Source organism: Taudactylus pleione, unplaced genomic scaffold, assembly GCF_031769625.1.
Source record: "Taudactylus pleione unplaced genomic scaffold, aTauple2 ptg000093l, whole genome shotgun sequence".
In the NCBI taxonomy this organism is placed as follows: Eukaryota; Metazoa; Chordata; class Amphibia; order Anura; family Myobatrachidae; genus Taudactylus; species Taudactylus pleione.
In genome coordinates this window covers 26,129,948-26,153,479 of record NW_028284495.1, presented here as the reverse complement: position 1 = coordinate 26,153,479, position 23,532 = coordinate 26,129,948, and the positions used below count along the sequence as shown (strand labels likewise).

Genomic DNA, 23,532 nt, shown 5'->3' with positions numbered 1-23,532 from the left:
GAGATGGTTCCCTCATCTTTATAAAGGTTCTTTGTTTTATTTGACACAGGTTCCATTGCAGAAAATGGAGTCAGTTCCTCCAGTGCAGCTGATGAAATCCAGAGACAGCCGGCCAACCTTGACTTCCAGAATGTTGCAAACAGCTCAGTGGATGAAGGCACTTATCCAAATTCTACAGCCAATGATCTGAAACCAGAATGTGACTCTCTAGGAACACAATTGGCCAGTAGCACAACATCAAAACTATCCACCTCGTCATCGCAGACTTTCCAGTGGACTCACCATTCGGGGAACAAAAGTAGGACTTTCAATTTAGCTTTGCCCCGGATTGTGGTTCTTTCTAAGGCTACTTATAATCTCCTGGCTTCTCAGAAAAACGGGCAAACACCTTCTGCAGTTTTCCTCTTGCCCCATGCCGATGTGAGTTGGTTGAGATCATTGAGGCCTTTGATTTCTAAAGACTTAAGCAGTGAAGAACAGTCCCTTTACTACAGGCAGTGGACAACAGCCAGGCAGCACCATGCCGACTATGTGAACACAAGTGAGCCTTTAGGAACAAGGCATGTTCATCCTCGTCGCCTCCTTCTGACTGGACCCCCACAGGTCATTATTGAAATATGTTTTATTTGTAGTTTGTTTTGACAGCACATCTTATTGTATTCTGCTAGATTGTATTGCAAATATTATTGATGATTTTCTTATTGTATTGACACAGTCCTTAATCCCAGTAGTGCTAATGAGAAGAATGGGCAGAAAATGTTATATATGTATGCCCACTTTTAATATTGGTATTGATGTTGGATTGACCTTATTCCTAAGTGACTCTGCATTTGAAATCATATTCAGTAACCTGGATCTTGCAGGTGTGTTATGCTTTTTTTCAAGTCTGTTTACCTGTTTTTTTTTCAGGTGGGTAAGACTGGAGCTTACTTGCAGTTCCTCAGGATACTGTACCGAATGCTGATCCGGCTTCTGGAGGTAGACGTTTATGATGAGGAGGCTATAAATACAGGTAGGACTCTTAGTAACGATAAGTTTAGTAACTGGATTTGGTTTGAGTGTCTCAGTATACAGGTGGTGGATAAAAAATACCTGGGTAAAGAAGGGGACACCAAACACAGTAAGGAACATGGCTTCCACACCTCATACTAATTTTAGTAAATAACATCCCAGCATGGACAGGGTCATGTATAAGGTTGGTGGACAACCTGCTTGCTCAGGATCATTGCTAGTATATCTGCAAGAGGAGAACTTTGTAAGAGGGGTGATTTTTGATGCAAATTTGGTAGACGCTTCGGTGACCAGAACGGCTCAACCAACCTATGGTTTACAATGGTATCTAAGGTAATTTGATGTCTGCATGCAATGTGGAGGAATTACAATCCTCTGGTAAGAGTAACTGTGCGTGGAAGGGCATACTCCAGTATTGTGATATGTTTGCACTAATTTGAGAACAGGAATGCTGGGATGTGTAGTTCCACAGCAGCGGGAGGGCCACTTGTGGAATACCCCTGCTCTACGTTATAGGTAACATTTATATTTTACATGATGCTCTTCACATAGAACTATAGCGTTTATTGGGCCTGATTCAGTACAGATCACAATAGCGATTACGCACGCAGTCTCACGACGAAGATATGCTAATGTCTGCAATCGCTATGCCATCGCAGAACAACATAAGGTCGCCCACCTTACCTTACACACATTTGTAATACTTTGCAAATCTACAAAACCATCGGCACAATCGAGTACCATCACAGCCTCACGCATACTTGCACAAGCTCTGACCTTACTCAGGAATTGCCGACTTCATAGCACGCAGTGAGAGCCCACGCTGTGTATGGCTAATTTATGCACGCCCCAGCAACGGCGTTGAAACGCACTGGCATGCTTGCTTTTCGCCGACCCTCCCCCATCACCACCCCCAAATGGTACTTCCTGTCAATGCGTAGTCCCTTCAACACTGCGTTTAATGCGCAGAACGCAGCAATCAACCGATTTTAAGCGCAGTTGCGATCGCTGCTGAATCAGGCCCATTGTCTTTTGTGCATTTCACATATTCACTAAAATGATTTTATATGTAAAGTTTTCTCCTTGTACTGTCCATCTCCCTTATTATATAGTGCTGTGTAGTACATTGGCATTATGGCCGTAATTAACAGATGTACGTAAATTGGATATTCACGTACATCTCCAATGTTTGCAGATCTGCTCATATGCAGGAGCCGCATTGCCCATGTGCAGATCTATTTCTGCGATTTTGCTCGCAGTAGCCGCAACATGATTGACATGCTGTCTGACCCGTTTTCTGGCCGTACTGAAACTAGTGGATGTAGCTTCACAGGCCCCGGCAGTGTGATTTCACCGGACATCCGGAGTAACCTGACTCAGATGAGCGATTATCGCGCAGTTGATCTTTTGCTGTGGACTTTGCATATTTTAGTATAACCGATGCATACAAAGATGCAGCAGCTGTTGCTTTAGCATCCATCTCCTAGTAAGACCTATGTAAGATATATATATATATATATATTTAATTATTTATTTACTTATTTCTTTTCTGTTCTTGCAGGTGTGGAGGAGGAAGGAGATGAAAACCCCACAGCAGACAATGAGCTATGGCCTGATATTGAAGTTTTCAGCAAAATTCCCTTTGACATTACTGTGCACGATCCAAAATATCGACACGTCAGCCCTCTGTACACTGAGCACATTCCACAAACTAAACCAGGTGCAATAGTTATTTATTTAATATTTATTTATTACCAGTTATTTATATAGCGCACACGTATTCCGCAGCGCTTTACAGAGAATATTTGGCCATTCACATCAGTCCCTGCCCCAGTGGAGCTTACAATCTATATTCCCTATCACATGTGCACACACATACACACTAGGGTTAATTAGGGAGCCCATTAACTTACCAGTATATTTTTGGAGTGTGGGAGGAAACCTGAGTAACCGGAGAAAACCCACGCAAATACAGGGAGAATATACAAACTCCGCACAGACAGGGCCGTGGTGGGAATCAGTGCTGTGAGGCAGTAATGCTAAACATTACATCATCTGTGCTGCCCAATAGTTGCAATAGTTAGTAACCGGATTCCCAAAAAATCCCTTAGGAATTGGATTTGTTTGACTAATTAATATATAGAGAGTGTATACAACTATAATTGTCTTCAAATAGGCTTTTAAAGGAAAGTACACTTTATGACTAGCTTGTGTACTTTATTATATCTTTAAAGCTAGGCAGCTTAATTAGTTTGAATAGAGCAACATTATATTCTACTGAAAATCCTAGAACTGTTAGGTAATTTGCTGTGAGCTATGTAGCCTTATTGTAAATCAGAATCTCTGGGAAGTTGCATAAGCTGAAAAGCATAAACCATGTACTATACGGAGTGTTTATAGACCCGTGGCCAGACAATTGCATAAAACTAAATACAGATCAGCATACAATGTGCTTCAGCCTTACTACTGCATTAATTCACAGATCTGCCATACATGGAGAGCATATCGCTTTAGCCGAGTCTCTCTGCTACAGAACTACATTTTCAGTACAGTGAATTTATCAGCTATTGACTGTTAAACAATAGACTGTGTATTTGTCTCTACATTAAGCTTTAATAAACGTAGGATTTAATTCCTGATTCTTGTCAGTTGCAGAGATTTTCATGTTCTGAGACAGTGATCACGTTAAAAAGGGCTTTATTGTAATTTCTTACTTGTGTTTCAATTGTATTCCAACTGTGTGTGTGTATGTGTGTTATGTCACATTTGTATGGTCTTTCAGGGTATTTATGGTGCATGCATTATTATTTGCACATTTGAGTTATCACTATTAATATATTTTAAAGGTAAAACTTAACGACAGAACTGCCCTGAGTACAGTGGCTTAGCAGCTATGGTACAATCTCCCCTGCAAATAAAGGTATAACTCAATGGCGGATCAATCCTGTGCAGGCGGATTGATCTGCTAATGTACTATTAGACCCCCACCCCCAGTAGCCCAGGTGCCTGCAGTGGCATTGCCAGGTACCCTTCCTCAGTTTTGCCTTTATTATTCACACTTAAAAAAAAAAAAAAAAAAAAAATATGTAAACCTAAAAACATAATTGCACTTTCTAAGATATATTTAGAGGAAATTGTGTTTAATATATGTGGGGGTGGGTTTTGTGTGTTTGATTTAAAAATGTAGTAATACATCTTGTATGAGAGAATTTGACTCATCCTCCATGCTCTTAAAATTAAGCTTCATGTACAAAATAAGTTTGTCAATTTTCTGACGTTAGTATTCAGTCCTATTGATCGCTGTTCCCTTGAGTTATACTGCTATATAAAGCAGCTTATTAATGCTTTTAACATTTGTTCATTTCTTCTACAGACTCACTTGGCGTGCGATCTAATGAGCCCCAGAAACGTGAGACTGTTTCTATGATGCTGACAAAATATGCATCTTACAACACATTCCATCATTGTGAGCAGTGTCACCAATACATGGATGTTGGTTCAGCTTTACAGGTAACAAAAGAACCCAAACAAACAAAAAAATAACTTCTTAGAGATTATCCAGATGGTCCAACCTACTGGCCTAACTATGGTCCAACCTGGCCACCCGCATGGCAGAACTGGTCCACATATGCATCTAAAAATGACTTTCTTAAAATAGAAGTAGAAAAATTAGAACCTATTTAATACCGTAATCCGCTAAAATTAAGATAACCATAATAAAATAGTTGGGGGTGTCTAAATGTTTGCTCTTTACATTTATTATTGTAGGATTGTATGCCTCATCTGCACCACTGGCCTATTTAGATGACAAAAACATAGAACCAGGGTGACCCCTGGGATAATACCTCTAGCTGCTGCTTACTTTCCTACGTTTGGGAAGACTGAATAGAATGTTGCATGGAATATAAGGCAGCTCAGAGTATCTAAAGCACAAATGGATACAGAATTATATATGAGTGAACCTGAATAAGATCTGTAACTCCTGCAGGTTTAAGCCTTTGTATATGCAATTATATCTGTAGTGTGTTCTCTGCATTTCCTGAACGCCTTGAGTACATACCACAATAAAGTGACAATACAGATTATGCTGTAATAACCTCTCATTTCCTTTAGACGCCTGAATCTACCATACACGCCTTCACTTTTTCATCCTCCATGCTCGGAGAGGAGGTTCAGCTTCACTTCATCATACCCAAGTCTAAAGAACATCATTTTGTCTTTAGTAAGCAGGGAAAGTACCTAGAGAGCATGGTGCTCCCCCTGGTGTCTGATAAAGTAAGTGTTTGTTATTTCTGAAGAAGGGAAACGATCTTGTTTAGTTGTGTACAAAACTATTTTTTTTTTTCCCCACCAGCAAAACCCCAACATGGTTAAATGCCCGATTTTCACTCCATCCAGCGGACGCCATGAGCATGGTCTGCTGAACCTCTTTCATGCTATGGAAAGCATTGGCCACCTGCATATCATGGTGGTGAAGGAATATGAGATGCCACTTTACAGAAAGTACTGGCCAAACCACATCATGTTAGTTCTGCCTAGCATGTTTAACAATGCGGGAGCCGGTAAGTAACTGCAACCTTATATACTATGAGCCGTGTTCAAATTGAGCGGACCAGCGATACGTTTTCACCTCCCCGGACTTTTCGCCTACTTCGCCTGTTTTGCAGGCGGAAAAGTATTGCGCACGTGCCCGCTTATCGCCGTATTCAATTTGAAAGTAGGCGAAAACAGGACCCTGCAAAACTTGAACAAGCGGAAAGTACCATCAGTTTTGCTAAATCAGCTTGACACCCCACAAAAGATGCTCTGACATGGGGGTTCCCTATGGTACCCCCCGATTTGGCTTCCTGAAGGCATTTGGCGTTTTTAAACGGGCTCAATAGCTGCTAAATAGCATTTTTGTATAAGTGGTGAAGAATAGTATTCAGGAGGTTTTTTTTGCAGAAAATAACTTATCCCAGCAAATTTGGGGTACTTGAAAATGGGGGCCAGCATATTTTAAAGTTGCTAAAGTTAACTTGAAAAAATCGTGAAAAATCCACCTGCCGCAAGCCCCTGCAATGAAAAAAACACCTGGGGCATAATTGGGGACCCTCCCTGTCTAGGTAACTAGTTTTTAACTATGTCCCCCAACAATTTTTTTTTTCACCCCCAATTCAAAGTGATTTTTGGGGTGTTAAGTCTTTTTTTAAAACTTTTTGACACAGTTTACCTTTCGGGGACTGTCTGAAGGCTGCACGTGGGTTCCCGCAATGTTGCACCCCAAAACCCCAATTCCACACTTTTTTCCGCCTGCTATTCATAGATGAAACTTTTCCGCCTATTACATTGCATTGACTTTCTGCCTAGGCGAAAAGTCTTCCAAATTAAATACGGAGTAAAATCAAAACAGGCGAAAATTATGTCATCGGCGAAAAAGTTTCTGCCAAAAACACATGAAAACTGCTTTTTGCCTCAAATTGAATATAGCCCTATATGTTCTCCCTGGACATCCCTGATTTGATTTTTCTTCTCTTTTTTTTTTTTTTTTTACGCGGTTTGAAAAGAGCGAAAAACTTCAGTATGTCTCTTTAATTATAGGAGCGTCCAGATTCCTTATTAAAGAGTTGTCTTACCACAACTTGGAGCTGGAGCGGAATCGCATGGAGGAGCTGGGAGTCAAACGTCAGTGTGTGTGGCCCTTCATTGTTATAATGGATGACTCCTGTGTTTTATGGAATGTACATAGAAAAGTTCCAGAACAATCAAGGTTAGCAATTGTATACTGTGTGGAAATGGGTTATGACGAGATTATGTAGCAATAAGCATGTATCTGTATTTAAAAACATATCAGCACTGTTTATGTGCCTATGTATTCCATATGTGCCTACTCTATTCCATACTCATTCTGTTATAGGAAAAACAATATATAATAAAATGTTACGTTTTCTATGCCTCTTCATAGCCATTTCAATGGGCATAAATATTTGCCATTTGGTAATTTTTTAACAACCATTTGATCCTGTATGTAATCTGTACTCTGTAGACCATCCTTCTGGTCTGTAAAGCTTTGCTTGGTGTCTTGGGTGGCTTTATCCACACATCTTTGTCATTGCGTATTATCCAGGGTTTTGCATAAACTTTCTATTGTTTAAATAATGTTTTATCTATTACTGGCAGCCAATCAACAGAGACTGATTCTGGCATTAGGAATGTGTCCCTGAAATATGTTTTACAACACATGGAAGCCACGCCGAAGATCACCAATTATGCAATGTTGGGGCTCCAGAAGTGGAACAGCAAGTTTAACTCTACCTTCCCTAAGTGTCCATTTTCCAGGTGCCATGTTCATGACTTTATACTGCTTAACGTAGACCTGGCCCAGAATGTGCAATATGACCTCAACAGGTAAGTTATTTTAGTATTAGAACATGGCACAAGGCATCTGACTTCCTTTGTTCTTGGTGTTCATTTATTAGATATGTGTCTATTTTTGTAGTATTAGGATAACACCTATTGCACTTCACTTATTACTCTGCATTTCCCTTCTTACTCAGATGTCAGGTTCTACCTACTTATTCCACATTGCTCATTTATAAAGCAGATCTTCAACCAAATGTTCACACAGACAGAAGGATTACAAAGATGCTTGAAATTTGTATTGAATGTACATAGGTGGTGGGGCCATGTAGCAGGACAATGGCACCACATTGGACAGGTGCTGAAGTATAAAATTAAGATTTCTAGTTTGACATTCCTTTCCCCTTTCGAAATGTGTATTAGCCTTGATGGTCAACATGTTAAGTAAAACATCTGCAAACCGGGCAGCTATGTGTTTGGTATAAAAATGGACAAGGGATGAGCATGCTTCCTACAGATCTTTTTAATTTAAAGTGCCACTGACATCTATGTAAATATATTACTACAGATAAAGCTAAGGTGCATCCACCCCTTGCCGAAGCCCTGAGTGGTGCTACATGGAGCCATACTTAGTAGGGCTCTGCTGGTTCTTAATCCAAAATCTGGAATCCATATTATTCACCATCTTTAAATAGCATAGGAGGGGGTTACAAGAGCGAGGCCCCTAAGCATTTCATAATTTGGACTTCCTCTCATACCACTGAGGTGGAAAAAAATAAATATATATATATATATATATATATATATATAGTAGCAAGGTGGGGGACCTGGTACCATCTCCTGGGGTAGATGGCACTGCGCAGCAGCTGAGAAATCACACAAAGTCCTCTGGTCTGGTGCAACTGGCCTCCGCAAGTTTTATTAGGCAATACAAACAGAATAAACAGAAATAAACACCTTGCTGTCTGGCACTAACTATACAGAAGTGATCCTAGCTCACTAATAAACAAAGTATAAGAAGGTTTTTCCAGGTGTAGTTTACCTGCTTTCATCAACTTGATTCCCTCACCGAGACACGAAAGACTGTCCTTTCCCCAGGCATTGTCTCCCTATAATGATCAGCCTCACAGCACTAAAAACAGTCACACAGCTGAAAACCCTAATTAACCTCCCGTGAAGCTAATAACCCAAAAAACTCCTAACAAACACCTTCCTGAGGTTTCAAAAGACATAGGTAAGGAATCTGGGGCAAACATACCTGCCTTTTTTTTATTTTTATATATATATATATATATATATATATATATATATATATTTGTGGTATGGTATGGTTCGGCACTCAATGTTCCTCTGGTAGTAAGGTACCTGGGTGCTCGCACAAAGGGTAAAGCAGAAATCCAAAGTGTACTGTCACAGTGGAGGACAGATCACAATGTGTCACTCCAGGATTTGTTATAGATGCAAATTTATTCAACGTTTCAAGGCCCCGTCGTCAGGAAAACAAACACACACATAGACACAACAGACACTTACCTATATACCCCACCCGATCAGAGGAGAAGTGAGGTGCTACTCCACAGTCGCGTTCGTGTGGCCGGGGGGCATGGGTCGCTCGGTGATGACATCAAGCGACTCACCTCTGGCGGTTGTCAAGGCAACCTAAGACACTACTGCGGCTGGGCGCTGATGCCAATGGCTTCAGCAACCTGAATCCGCGATCGCGTGACCAAAGGGCACGGTTATTTCTGGGGATGGCATGTCCCTGCTCACCTCCGGAGGTTGCTATGCCAACCTTAAACGCTCCTGCGGCTGTGGAGAGTCTGGAAAGAGGAGCAAAAAGGCGCACACAGATCTAATATGTAAAGAGGATAAAATCAAGTGTACAAATAGAAACCATGACAATTGCATAAGACAGAGGAAACAACTAAAGTGAAAAACGTTAAAGATATAGACATAGCCCTTGTGTGGTACAGGAAAAATAAGCACATAAAGCACAAACATATGAAAGAAATAACAAAAATTAACTCCACAGACACAACCAAGGCCAATATACATTATATATAAGAAAACTCATACATAGAGAGAAAAAAGGAAAGGAAAAAGAGTATTATAATAATGTATAGAAAAATAAATAATAATTAAAGATAAATGGTTCAAAAAAGAACACACATGTGAAAAATGTTATACGTTAGGAAAAAGGCAAAATATAAAGATTTAGATGAGAGTTCCAGGCAATGCGTTCGTTTAAGCCGCCAGGCTGTGTTGTATTCATCCGTAGAATCCATCTCGCCTCCATTCTCATAAGGGCTCCAACACGATCACCTCCCCTCGATAGTTCCGGAACGTGGTCGATAATTTTATAACGCAGTGTGGATGGTTGGTGTCCTGCAGTTTTGAAGTGTTTTGCCACCGGTTGGTCCACATCTCTGCCATTTAAAGCCAGGCATATGGCAGACCGGTGGAGAGCCATGCGCTCTTTGAAAGTTCTAGAGGTCATGCCAATGTAGCACAGAGCACAGGGGCAAGTTATTAAATATATTACAAATTTAGAGCTACACGTAAGTACATGTCTGATTTTGAAAGTCTTGCCCGTGTGTGGATGCTGAAAGGTATTTCCAGTTTGTAGATAGCTGCATGTGACACAAGATGGACATTTATTACACCCAGGTTCTTTGTATGACGTGGTCCCAGATTGCGGATGATGCTCGGTAATGTCCGTATGGACTAACAGGTCCCTAAGGTTTTTTCCACGTCTATAGCACATCATAGGTTGCATATTGCGTAGGCCTATGAGATCTTGATCACTAGCAATAATTGGCCACAGTGCTTTAGCTGCTTTGGGAAGTACCCCACTAGCAGTGGAAAAAATGGTCACCCAAGGGAAACAGTCCTGTTTAATATTCTTAGATTTAGTTAGCAATAGATCTTCCCTCTTAAGAGTAAGAACACGTTGCTTAGCTAATAGCAACTGCTTTAAAGGGTAACCACGGGTCCGGAATTTATATATCATTTCATCCAAACATGCTGGTAGCTCATCCCAATTGCTTTATGAAAAACTGAAGTGAGGATACTACCATCGGAGATTGTGAAAATCACAATCTCCGATGGTAGTATCCTCACTTCAGTTTTTCATTAAGATACGGACAGAAATACGCTTCTCACTGCAGGCAGCCATCACCCACCATCTCTCAAAAGGGGCTTACCATATTCCCAGACGTTAAGAACTGCACGTATCACTAGCAATTGGGATGAGCTACCAGCATGTTTGGATGAAGTGATATACTTGCCCCTGTGCTCTGTGCTACATTGGCATGACCTCTAGAACTTTCAAATAGTGCATGGCTCTCCACCGGTCTGCCTGGCTTTAAATGGCAGAGATGTGGACCAACCAGTGGCAAAACACTTCAAAACTGCAGGACATCAACCATCCACACTGCGTTATAAAATTATCGACCACGTACCGGAACTATCGAGGGGAGGTGATCGTGTTGGAGCCCTTATGAGAATGGAGGCGAGATGGATTCTACGGAAGAATACAACACAGCCTGGCGGCTTAAACGAACGCATTGCCTGGAACTCTTTCATCTAATCTTTATATTTTGCCTTTTTCCTAACGTATAACATTTTTCACATGTGTTCTTTTTTGATCCATTTATCTTTAATTATTATTTATTTTTCTATACATTATTATAATACTCTTCTTTTTCCTTTTTTTCTCTCTATGTATGAGTTTTCTTATATATAATGTATATTGGCCTTGGTTGTGTTTGTGGAGTTAATTTTTGTTATTTCTTTCATATGTTTGTGCTTTATGTGCTTATTTTTCCTGTACCACACAAGGGTTATGTCTATATCTTTAACGTTTTTTTCACTTTAGTTGTTTCCTCTGTCTTATGTAATTGTCATGGTTTCTATTTGTACACTTGATTTTATCCTCTTTACATATTAGATCTGTGTGTGCCTTTTTGCTCCTCTTTCCAGACTCTCAACAACCGCAGGAGCGTTTAAGGTTGGCATAGCAACCTCCGGAGGTGAGCAGGGACATGCCATCCCCAGAAATAACCGTGCCCTTTGGTCACATGATCGCGGATTCAGGTTGCTGTTGCCATTAGCGTCAGCGCCCAGCCGCAGTAGCTTCTTAGGTTGCCTTGACAACCGCCAGAGGTGAGTTGCGTGATGTCATCACCGAGCGACCCACGCCCCCTGGCCACGCGAGCGCGACTGGAGTAGCACTTCACTTCTCCTCTGATTGGGTGGGGTATATAGGTAAGTGTCTGTTGTGTCTATGTGTGTGTTTGTTTTCCTGACGACGGGGCCGTAAGGGCCTTGAACCGTTGAATAAATTTGCATCTATAACAAATCTTGGAGTGACGCATTGTGATCAGTCCTGCACTATAAAATATATATATATATATATATATGTGTGTGTGTGTGTGTGTGTGTATGTATACACACACACACACACACGCACACACACACACGCACACGCACACACACACTATATAATATATAATTATACTGGCTGGGATACCCGGCATTGAAGACTGCACCCTGAAGTATACCTGCAGCTTTCATTTTTTTACATTGTTCTCACCTATATCCTGGATGCAAATTAGGAGTAACTGATAGTGCAGGCAGGTGTATTTCATACCGTGTGGAATGGGGTATATCAGGAGCAGACTGACTTACAGAATAGAAATTAGTATAGCTTCTAAAATCACTTGCTCTTCATAAATCACTGCAGAACAGCGGGGGTAAGTCAGCTGCGGATGGATATACATGTTAGCAGCTGCGATAACTGTAATATGGTAATGCAGCAGGAGGCGTTACGCCTCCTGTATGCACTACTGATCTGAGCTGTGTCCAAGGACACAGCATCGGATCCTCTGCAATCCCTTCGGCCGGCTAAGTGGCTATGGGGGTCACGCAAGCCGTCCCCCGCAGATGTGTTAAAACGGTCAGGAAATCTTAGTCAGACGACGGAGATCTTGGCCTCTCTACCCTCTCCAACGGTGACGACACGCTTCCGTTTTGGGAAACTGAGACCGTAACCAGACCCTCCCCGCCCAGAAATGGGAACCGGCATTCACTGACAATGCTGCCGGGTTGTGTGTGGAATTCCCAACCCGCACTGCACATGCGCAGCATGAGTCAGGTGCATGCGCAGATTCCCAATAATATGGAATCTGCTTGATCCCTGTCACTGCGTCCACAACTGAATCACCCCCTGAAATCACTCAACAACATTGAAGACCATGTCTAGCAGGGCAGTCATCAGGGGGAGGAATACTGGGACTGGAGTCCCATTCCTGGACAGAAGGGGGCCTGCCCGCAGTGGCACTGTATGGCTGCGATCAATCTCAGCTGGTGTTTGTAATCTCCATATGCTAAGCTTTGGCAGGATCAAAGATTGTGGATTGATTATGCTGTCTGCCACAGTCTGCATGTATAGAGTGTTGTGCTGCTCATGAGCCTGCCAGGCACTCTGCTAAGACCCACGGGGCAGCTGCTGTAAGATGAGACAGTAAGTGAAATGCTAATAATGCAAACAGTTTAATGTCAAAGTTTATCATGCCAAACACAGGGCTGACTAACTCCGTATTTCATGTATGCGACTGTTGGAAAAGTAATATAACTCCTCCCAGTCTACCCCATCTGTGTCACGCCTGTTTGTCTGCCCCTCCCTTTTAGAATGTAAGCTCTTACGAGCAGGGCCCTCTACCCTCTTGTGCTTCATCTACTTCTTACTTCCCACTTGGGCACCAAACACTTGGTTGCTTATACTCTGCTGCTTATGTGGGTGTTACGGTCGCTAATGTAGCAATGTATTTTATCCATGTCCTTATCCTGCATTGTATTGTATTGTACTGTAAGTCACTGGTCAACTTTTTGTTTATGTACTTTGTAAGGCGCTGCAGAACACTTGTGGCACCATATAAATAAATTAGAATAATGATGATGATGATGATAATAACAACACAGCACTTTGGAAGAGATGATGGTGTGACAGTGTGTGTATGAAGCCAGCCCCTCGTCCCCAGTACCTGTGTAATGAAGTGTCCCAGTTTCATGGGGTTGTTTGACAGTGTGTGGCCCTGACAAAGTTCAAATCTAGGCAAAAACCTAATCCTGGTAAGACTACACCACTGTGCCAAATTTGGTGGAGCAAGGTACAAAACTCTGTCTGTCCTTTATGCACGGCCAAACACCGTTTCTCACTTATTATATAGATATATTATTTTTAGCTTTGTATTCTGGTTGATGCTATTTCAGGATCATTCATTGTACAACTTTTTGCATTAGATGAGTGATCCTTGCTTTTATTACAGGTACTTTTGTGAAGATATAGACTTTAACCTTCGAGTAAACAGCGGTGGACTGCTTATCTGCTGCTTCAACAACTTCAGCCTTATGAAGAAGCACATCCATGTGGGAGGGCACAAGGACTTTGTCATTAAGCCCAAAATTGTGGTAAACATGGCGAGATATGACCTTTATATAATGTAAACTGCCTTTCCCTCTCATTCTTCCTTATACTGCAGGCTCCACGGTAGTATTCTATACTCCAGTCTTTCTGTGATGCAGTCTTCAGCTAACTGAATACAGTGATGAATGGAACACTAGGAGTAAGGCACATCAGTACTGTGCTATTTCCATACACTGCCAGCCCTGCAGTGATACAATCCTCTTACCCATCTCTAGCCCTGCAGACTTACCTTCATCCTTCCAGCCCTGAGATTTCTAATCACTTCTCTCTGTGTTCACGGAGAAGAAACCAAAACAAAACTTTCATTTATTTTCATTTTTATCATTTAAATTTAGAGTTTTTTGCTTCTTTTAAAATGGTGACTGTTCATATAGAAAAATGATTTTATAGATCTTATATAGTAGCAGCGTATTTCATAGCTTCTCCCAAGATGTACTAAAACTGTTACAGTATATTATGTAGTTTAATGTTTTAAAAGAAATCTGATTTCTTCTGTGCACCTCACCTGATTATCTTTGTTACAGGTAACAGAAAGCGCTGGTCTCATTTCTCCTATGCAGTATGTCTGTGCCCCAGACAGTGAGCAGACCCTCCTGGCTGCCCCAGCTCAGTTCCTGCTAGAGAAGTTTCTCCAGTACAGCTCTCAAAAGCTATTCCCGAAGGCCATTAACAATCCGAGGAATCCATTACTGGCTGTAGACTGCTATCTGAATCTAGGAAGTGAGGTAATATGAAATGACTTGATGAATACAAGTGGCTAAGGAGGCTGGTGGTTAGCATTTAATCTACCTGCTCCTGATGCTCTGCCTGCATTCTGTCCTTTGCTTGTTGAGCTTCATCTCCTATTTTAAAACCCCCCTGTCAATAGGCATAATACATTGCCAGAAAAAGTAATGAAACATTGTATGTATTTATTCAGCCGTTATGGTTATCCTTTATTTGGCATGAATTGTTGTTGTGTCCTGTTGCAGGTTACTCTGTGCTATGTGAGCTCCAGGCCACACTCTGTGAATGTGAGCTGCGAGGGAGTGGCGTTCAGTGGCCTATTGCTCTACTTGTGTGATTCGTTTGTCTGCGCAGGAATGCTAAAGAAGTTCAAGTTTCTTAAAGGTATGTGCTGGTATCATATTAATGATCTCCGCTGGGGCAGGAAAGCTCCTTGTACAGAGGTTGTTCTCTAAATACTGTAGGTAGTTCAGTACTGTGACTGGGAGGTAGTCAAAATACTAGCGCTGGGATTCTGGCTCCAGAATCCCAATTGTGGGCACCCCGAAGGCAAGTGTCCAGGGTTAGGGGCAGGTTTAGGGTTAGGCACTAAGAGGGGAGGGTTAGGTTTAGGGTGCAGGGAGGTTAGGTTCAGGCATCGGGAGGGGGGGTGGGGGGTTAGGGGTAAGGGTTAGCGTTGGGTTACTAGCCTAAAGGTGTCAGGATGCCACAGTCTGTATTCTGACTGGTGGCATCCCAACCGCCAGGATCCTATACCCAACCCCTGTGGCTTTCCAGCTCTGCTGAACTCACCATATTCTCTTTCACTTTAAGGTGCCACGCTGTGCGTTATTTGCCAGGACAGAAGTTCTCTCCGGCAGACGATTGTGCGATTGGAGCTGGAAGATGAATGGCAGTTCAGACTGCGGGATGAATTTCAGACTGCGAACAGCAGTGATGACAAGCCACTCTATTTCCTTACTGGACGCCATGTTTGATGGACGGGAAGTGTATTTTTATTTTTTTTTTAATTAAAAGTGCCAAGACTGTAACTTTACACATTTATTCTGGCACGTGTGCTAAACAGTTGGGAACTTTGATTCTAAGATGCCACGCGGACAGCATTTTTCTAGGGTTTGTGGGAAAACATGTTTGTCGCTTATGGACCAATGAATGCTACAGAGTGGTTTTCTGAGCTGGCTTTGAATGTCTCCTTAAACATATCATTGATTGTCATGGCCATGCTGGGTCAATGTACCTGTTCTATTGCAGACTGCTTCTCAGGGGTTAACTATTACCAAAAGTTGGATAGCGGAGCAATCTCTTCCGGTGTCAATGTTGATATTTTTATGTACTGAACAATGTGCTTTGTGATTAATCCCAGCAAATGATGTGTCTCGCCACAAGTAATAGCAGTGCCTCATTCAACAATGTTAAATATGATTTATAATTTGGTTCCACGAAAAGGCAGTGATAATGGAGCAACAATTCAATGAACGTTTTGCCGTCCAATCATTAGTGGTTGCTTTACCAGCTGTTGGTATGTACCATCCTAACTCAAAATAGGCCTTTGGGGATCTGATCTCGTAGTTCGTAGAGCCACAGGATGTGTTGCCTGCTAGTGGCTCCAACTTCCCATTCCCCTGTAACTGTTATACAATGAGCATACTCCCACCTCATACTTAATTACGTTCAAGCATTATACCCATGACTCAAAAAAACACTAACCTTGCAAAACTTTAATTGTGTGTGTGTTTCATCCTGTAAGTCTGAATTTCCAAATCATGTACTAGTGCTCTGACACTGTTTAAACACTTTCAGTAATCATTTGGTTAAAGGAATTAAATGTATGTAAAGGGAGTCTATAGGGCATCTCTTGTAAAAAAGGGGACACTGATTTTATGCAGAGTAGCCGTGCAATCTTTTAATGGATTATCACCCTCCTAGCACCCCTGCTTTATTCTTCATCAACGTTTCCCTTTTAACGTAGCGATACATACCTTTTACTCTCTTATAAAGTGATTTCAGCACATCCTGTATAAACCCTGTCTAATGGACCTAACCAAAGATTGCTGCATTTGTATGCCATGTCCACACATCATTACTAACCTGCAAGTAACACTTTTTGGAAAATGTAGAAACTTAACATCTGCAGAAGTGTTCAAATATTAAAAATGAATTGTTTACAAATTAGAACAAAATATTTAATATATTAGAAAAGTGTTTGCATACCTGTATCATACACTGCATTAATTTGTGTTGCACATTTTTAAATTAATGTCTATTTTACAATTTTTTTTTTTTTAAATTACTCTGCAAAATGATCTTACCTTTGGGGCACTCCTTAATTTTGCTTTTCCCAGACTGTTCAAAAAAAAAACAAAGGTGTCTCCACTATTTTTGTCTATGAAGAAATACATTTTAAGATGAGCTTACTCTAGGAGGACCTTATACTAAACGGGCTGCGAGTGGCAGAGGATAAAAGAGGATATTTAACCTGTATTACTGTATTGTGAGAAGTATATTGTGATGTCTGCAACGCTCTATTTCATAATGCTGGTGCCCGTAGTGCCAGAAGTTCCTGCAGTGAAATATGTTTTTCCCTTCAGCCTGCTGTCGTTTTTCAATTTGCACTAGATTACTTCATTTTCAGGCGTGGGTAAACCATCCAGCCTGCAGAACACATTTTGGCATGCTAAGATGGCATTTCTACAGTCTTTGGAAATGTACCCTCCTTACACCTGCCACCAAAGAAAGAATGAATGTACTATTTTTGTCGATTTTTACTTTTATTTTCTTCTAATTATGGCTGACATAATTCTAACATTGCCTAGACCTTGGAAAATACCGATACTGAATGTAAGTTGAAAATTGACGTATCAATACCACGCCTATTATGTTGTAACTTATAAAATTGGTTCTTTTGAGTGATGGGAGTTTTAAATATGCTGCTTAAAAGGATACTTTATTGACCAAAACATGGTGAATTTGGCTTCACTAGTCAGTCTACCTCATGCTGTTTTAATGTGTGCAGATTGGTTAATTTTATCATTTAATTGACCTATTTTTGATGGTATTAAAGTTATTTACTGAAACACTGGTGTTTTCACTTTGCAATGACTAATTGTCCATCAGCACAATCATCCATAGAAACATGGTTAAGCATCCTTAGCTGTTTGGCTTTAAAATATCTATACCAGAGTTTTAACCAGCAATGGATATATTCCACAGGTTCTCAAACTTAGTCCGCAGGACCCCAAACATTGCATGTTTTCCAGGTCTCCAGAGAATCACAAGTGAAATAATTGGATTTTTAAAAATGTGTTAGTAATGAATACACCTGTGCACCAGCTGGGTGACCTGGAAAACGTGACCTGTGTGGGGTCCTGAGGACCGAGATATATTCCATAGCCCAGAGGTTCCCAAACGTGGTCCTCAAGGCTCCCCAACAACTCAGGTTTTAGAGATGGCCATGGATGAGCACAGGTGGTTAAATCAAACTAATTAAGTCACCTGTGCTCATCCATGGATATCTCTTGAGGACCGCATTTGGGAACCTCTGCCATGGCCCCAGTATGAGCTATTTTTATATATTAAAACATACGGACCAATTTTAGGAAAACCTGTTAAGGATATCCATGCTTGAGACCAGATGGTTAAATTAAACCAACTGAGTTACTAATTAAGTCACCTGTGCTTAAGCATGGATATCCTTTAAAACCTGGTGCCTTGAGGAACACATTTGGTAAACACTGTATTAAGAAGTGTGTTGTATCAGGCGCGTTTGCCACAATCTTATCGTATGTACATACACACCAATCTAACAGCATTGTACAGAAATCTATAAGTGTGTTGGTGTTACGGAGTCCAGTTAATATATGATCTGATTTATACATTTCCTATTGGATAAGATTGAAAACGTTTTTGAATTTGATTACATATGTGCTACAAAAGCAGAATTCGATACTTTTCGTTACACTCCCTAGATTGTGCAATAACTATATTTTCCATAGTGATACAGTAACCTTCTATATCTGATCCTAGTTGCACGGTAACAGGAAAAAAGTGCACCATGTTTTCATTGGAAGAAAAGCAATGTAATCATTAATTAAATCATTTGATCGAAAACCTATCGATTGTACCATGAAAGCATGAGAATGAATATGAAAGGAAAAATACCTTATCTGTACTTTTTATTAATTACGTTGATATAACTATTATATTCTGCAGCTTGGAGCAGCAGAAACGTATCTGTAATCAGGTCTGTATATGTATGAGGTCACTGACCAGCATTTTATGCCTTTTTTTACTTGGTAACTTTATGGGGCAGGTTTTAGAATAAAATCTGACATTTGTGCTTACAAAAAGATTTCATTGTGGAATCTAAAATTGTAAATGTAGCTAGCGGGCCATGGCGCAGACCGTTACTGATAGCTGCATGGTAAATTATTCTTAAGCCCTGTTCACACTGGACGATTTATTTGAACGATAACTATATCTTTCGATGATATATTGTTCAAATCGTTTAGTGTGTATGCACTTACCGATGAACGATGCGCGCTCCTGTGGGTCGTTAACAATATCCCCAGTCTGCTGTACATGCAGTCCGATCTGGGGATATCTTTAACGATGCCATGCTGCTGAATGCAGCATGGACCCCCTTTCGCCATTGTTCCCGGCATTGGCAAGTGTGTATGCACTCCCGCTACACCAAACATTGCTGGGTACACACATCTAGTGTGTACCCAGCTTTACTTTTTCAAATGAGTGAGAGCAGATGTGTTCTGAGAGTAACTGATACTTGCTTCCCTTGCTACTCATGTTAGATAACTAATACTGTACCAGTGGTCTGGCAATGCTTGGAGTAGGGCACTATAGATCATGCATTACCTATTCTAATATGGCCAATCCATAATAGAGGCTGCTCCCATTCATATTACCATGACTATTGAAATCATTGGGAAATGCAGTTCTTATGTTGGCTGTCACTTGGGGCTAGATTTTCTATCCGTCAGTTTTTCAAAGCTGCCAATGATCGTTTTACTTTGACCAGTGGATTTAAAGCGATAACAGAATAAAATGCTAAACCAGGCTGGTTTAGTATTTATTTCTGTTGCTGCATTAAAACTATGGTGCATAGCCCCTGATAACAAGCTTTGACAAATGCAGAGTAGTAATCTATGCTTTAGATGATAGTGTCAGCAGAAAGTGTATCGCTTCTTGGAAGGCTGTTTTTCAGTGACCTTTCAGACATCATTGAGGCTGGTTGGTGAGGAACAAACAACTCCCAACAAAGGGGTCAATGTTCTCTTCAGTGCCTGCCCTCCAGTATTCTTGTCACCGAGGACAGTGCAGCAGCCTCCCCAGATTAGAGGGAGTTCCACCGATCACCGGACATAACTGGTCCCTGAACAGCAGGTACCCCAGCGCATTTGTAGTGGGTCTCCTCAGGTGACAGCTGTCTTTTTTTTTTACTACAGGCTCTGAACTCCTCTCACTGTTCACAGCAAAAGCTCCTCTTCAGAGCATAGGTCTGAAAATAATTTAGACTTGCCGGGATCAGTTCCGGGGACCCCTCTCTGTAAAGCATAGACAACCGATTGTGATGATTCTAATCCTAAAACCTGCTTAGGAAAATTACCTACACAATGGTGAAAACCACATCACAATTGGTTCAGTGGTTCCACAAAATCAGACATTCTCATTTATAAGTATTCGAGATAATGAGGCCAAAAAAAAGTGTTGTGCAGTGGGGAAGTAGACTATAACAAATACATAAGGGGCAAAGTAACAGACACATAGAAACCAATACATTTACTAGGAGGAGTTTAACAGGTTTTAAAGACCACACAGGAAGCAAAAGACAAAGTTTCTGTTCTTGAGAGCTTACAGTCTAATGGGAGGGGGCTATAGAGTGTAGTAATGAGGAAGGGTGTAGTAGGTATTGCCGCCAGCTGCGGTAAAAATCCTGACAGCGGAAGCCCGGCAGAGGTGAAGATCCCGAACGCTTAATAAGGTAAGTACTGCTAACCACCCTAACCCTCCCTTAGGGGTGCCTAACCTCCCTCCCAACTGTCTAACCCTAACCACCCCCCCTAACCCTCCCTTAGGGGTGCCTAACCCTAACCTCCCCCACAACTGCCTAACCCTAACCCCCCCTTACCCTAACCAAAAACTAACCCTCCCAGGGGGGGTGCCTACCCCTAAGCCCCCCGGGAGCCCTAAAACATAACCCTCCAACCTCCCCCCCCCCCCGGCTGTCCGCGCCTGGCTTATCTTCGTTTGGTATGATGGGCGTAGGTCCTTCGGTGTAGGTCTAATTACAGGCATTGTGCTTTTGACGCCTGTCTTTAGTACCTTGCTGGGATTTGATAGTCGGGAAGCCGGCGGTCGGCATTTAGACTGTCTGCTTCCTGACTACATCCCATGAGGAAGACTGGTAAGCTTTGATGAACAGATGGTTTTTAAGAAGTGTTTAAAACATTGTGGACTGGTGGAGAGTCTGAGTGGAGGTGGGGTGTGGAACATCACAGGAGAAGTCTTGGAGTTAGAATGTGGTATTCAGTGTGGAATGGAGTCTCCTATCATTGGCAAAGTGCAGAGGTTGTATTGGAGTAAGTAAACAAGTTTGGAGAAGGGATGGATAGGCTTAAAAGGTGAGAAGTTTAATTTGGATTCTATAGGGATTGGGGAAACAGTGTAGGAATTGGCAGGGCTAGAAGTCCGAAGCAGAGAGGCAGAAGATTACCAAGGAAATAACAATACCATGATGGCCAATTGAGTGAAGGGTATGCAGGAGGAGAGGGTAGCTAACAGTATCAAAAGCAGCAGAACAAAACAGGAGGATAGGCAAGGAGATTTGACTCAAGAGAATATCAAGGGACAAGTTGAAAAGGCAAGCAGGAGCAGATATTTTAATGAATGGCAGAGTCTAGGTCTGTAAGTGAGGAGAGGGTGGGAAGAGGACAGAAATTAGGTCACTGGAAAATAAGGTTTATTTAGCACGAGAGAAGGCAGGGCTGTGACATGAGGAGTTTTGCATTTACAGTGCCTTTCTCAGATTTTATGGACGACACTGGGAACTCTATACATAGTGGTGAGTGGAGCCTTGCACTTTAAATCTTCAATGCATCTGATTGGGCTCCTCCCTCTCTATACCCCAGCTTAAGTTTAACAGAGGACAGAAGAAAAGAAACCCCAAACCATCAATCCAAAAACACAAGCATCACAACCGGAACATACAACAAACAGAGCAGTGATGGGAAGGCGCCCAGTGTTCCCCATGGTTCGGAGAAATGGATTTTACTGGAAAGTACAAATATCGTGTTTTCTCAAACTTCCATGGAGGATATTGGGAACTCTAGGAATGTGCCAAAGCAGTCCTCACAGGAGGGAATGTGCAGAAACAGCACATCCAAAACTTGAATCCACAGACACAAATGTGTTAAAACAATAGAATGTGGTAAAGGTATGCAGAAAGGTGACCGCCCTGAACATCTGTTTCGCAGAAGCCCCATGGTGCGCAGCCCACTAGCACCCACCATCCGAGCCGTAACCCTGGAAGGAACCTGCTGGCTTCCTGCAACATGAGCCTGTTGGATAACCGCACGAAGCCCATGAGAAACTGTACTGTACATTTCAAATCAGGCCTATCTCTCTTGAGAATTATAGAGGACAAATAAGTTGTTCGTCTTATGAATAATGGCAAGGGGGAAAACAGTCTTCCATGCGAGATACTTGAGATCGACAGCAGCAGGAGCTCAAAAGTAATCTGACTGCAGGAAACAAAGGCCCAAATTGAGGTCCCACGGAGCAGTTGGAGCAATAAACGTCAGTTGGAGATGAAGAAAGCCCGGCATTAACATCTGAAAAAAACACAGACAAATCCAACACCTTCACCCTCAGGAAAACCAAACGCAACCCTGCGTCCAAGCCCTCCTGGAGAAAAAATAGGAGACTAAAAAAGCTGAAAACAGAAAGAAGGAACACTATCACAGAATTGGCTTATGTTTGGTGAGCAATGTTAAGCCAAAAGTTGCTTCCGGGCTATCTGTATTATCGGGATAATGCCCAACAGGATGCCCTTGGCCTTCAAGATGGCAGTCTCAACAGCCACACCATTAAATGTATCCAATATATAGCAGGGTGGACGAAGGGCCCTTGATGAAGGTCTGGATGATCTGGAAGACACCAGAGGGCATCCACCAGAAGACCTTGGAGGTCCAAGTATCTTGACCTCCAATGCCAGTCTGGGGCAAATCAGAATGACTCATTCCTGTTGATGCATTTGAGAACCCGCGGCAACAACGGCAGAGATATAGCAGGCAAAAATTTTATAGAATGAAATTGCATTGATGGCGAGGTCCATTGAATCCTAAGTCCTGGTGAAATAAAGTGTACATTTGTGGCTCAGATGAGATGCTATCAGATAGATATCTGGTAAGCACCACCTATTTACCATGGCTCGAAAGACGTTCGTATGGAGATACCATACACCTCAGTGAAGATTTTGTGGGCTTCCCAATTTTCGAACCTGGATATGAACACAGCTGATATTGCTGACACATGATAATCTGTTCACCGAAGAATGGTGGTCATCTCCCTCATCGCCAGTAGACTCTTGGTGTCCCCCTGGTAATTGAGATAAGCCACAGATGTGGCATTGTGTGACTGGACATTCATTTGAGACCCCCAAGGATGAACTTGAGTCGCTGTCAAGGCTTGGCATATAGCCCTGAGTTCCAGCACATTTATGAGCAAGAGGGACCAAACCACCTGGAAATGTAACTGAAGAACCAGAGCCACCCCATCCCCCGAAGTCTGGCATCCGTGTTAACCAGAACTCAGTCCTAAATTACTAAGAGGCAGCCCGCACTGAGATATCTGGAATCCAGAGGAGGAACAGATGAGCCTGAGGGAACAGACAAGTGATCTGGGACATATGGATTTGTGAGCTGTTCCATTTGGGCAACAGGTCCAACTGAAGCCCC

General features: G+C 41.9%; 1 protein-coding gene across 2 annotated transcripts in view; it reads left to right on the top strand.

Annotated features, from left to right (window-relative positions):
* GREB1L (GREB1 like retinoic acid receptor coactivator) overlaps nt 1-17,631 on the top strand; it is a 159,814-nt gene extending 142,183 nt beyond the window's left edge. For both annotated transcript variants that reach the window (XM_088469621.1, XM_088469620.1), the window contains 12 exons: nt 50-603; nt 910-1,012; nt 2,573-2,731; nt 4,385-4,521; nt 5,125-5,286; nt 5,366-5,573; nt 6,592-6,760; nt 7,171-7,398; nt 13,680-13,821; nt 14,362-14,562; nt 14,809-14,947; nt 15,377-17,631. In XM_088469621.1, the coding sequence (XP_088325747.1) occupies nt 50-603; nt 910-1,012; nt 2,573-2,731; nt 4,385-4,521; nt 5,125-5,286; nt 5,366-5,573; nt 6,592-6,760; nt 7,171-7,398; nt 13,680-13,821; nt 14,362-14,562; nt 14,809-14,947; nt 15,377-15,540 (2,366 nt within the window). In that variant the 3' untranslated portion in view covers nt 15,541-17,631. The remainder of the gene's footprint in view (nt 1-49; nt 604-909; nt 1,013-2,572; nt 2,732-4,384; nt 4,522-5,124; nt 5,287-5,365; nt 5,574-6,591; nt 6,761-7,170; nt 7,399-13,679; nt 13,822-14,361; nt 14,563-14,808; nt 14,948-15,376) is intronic.
* Nucleotides 17,632-23,532: the final 5,901 nt, after the last annotated feature.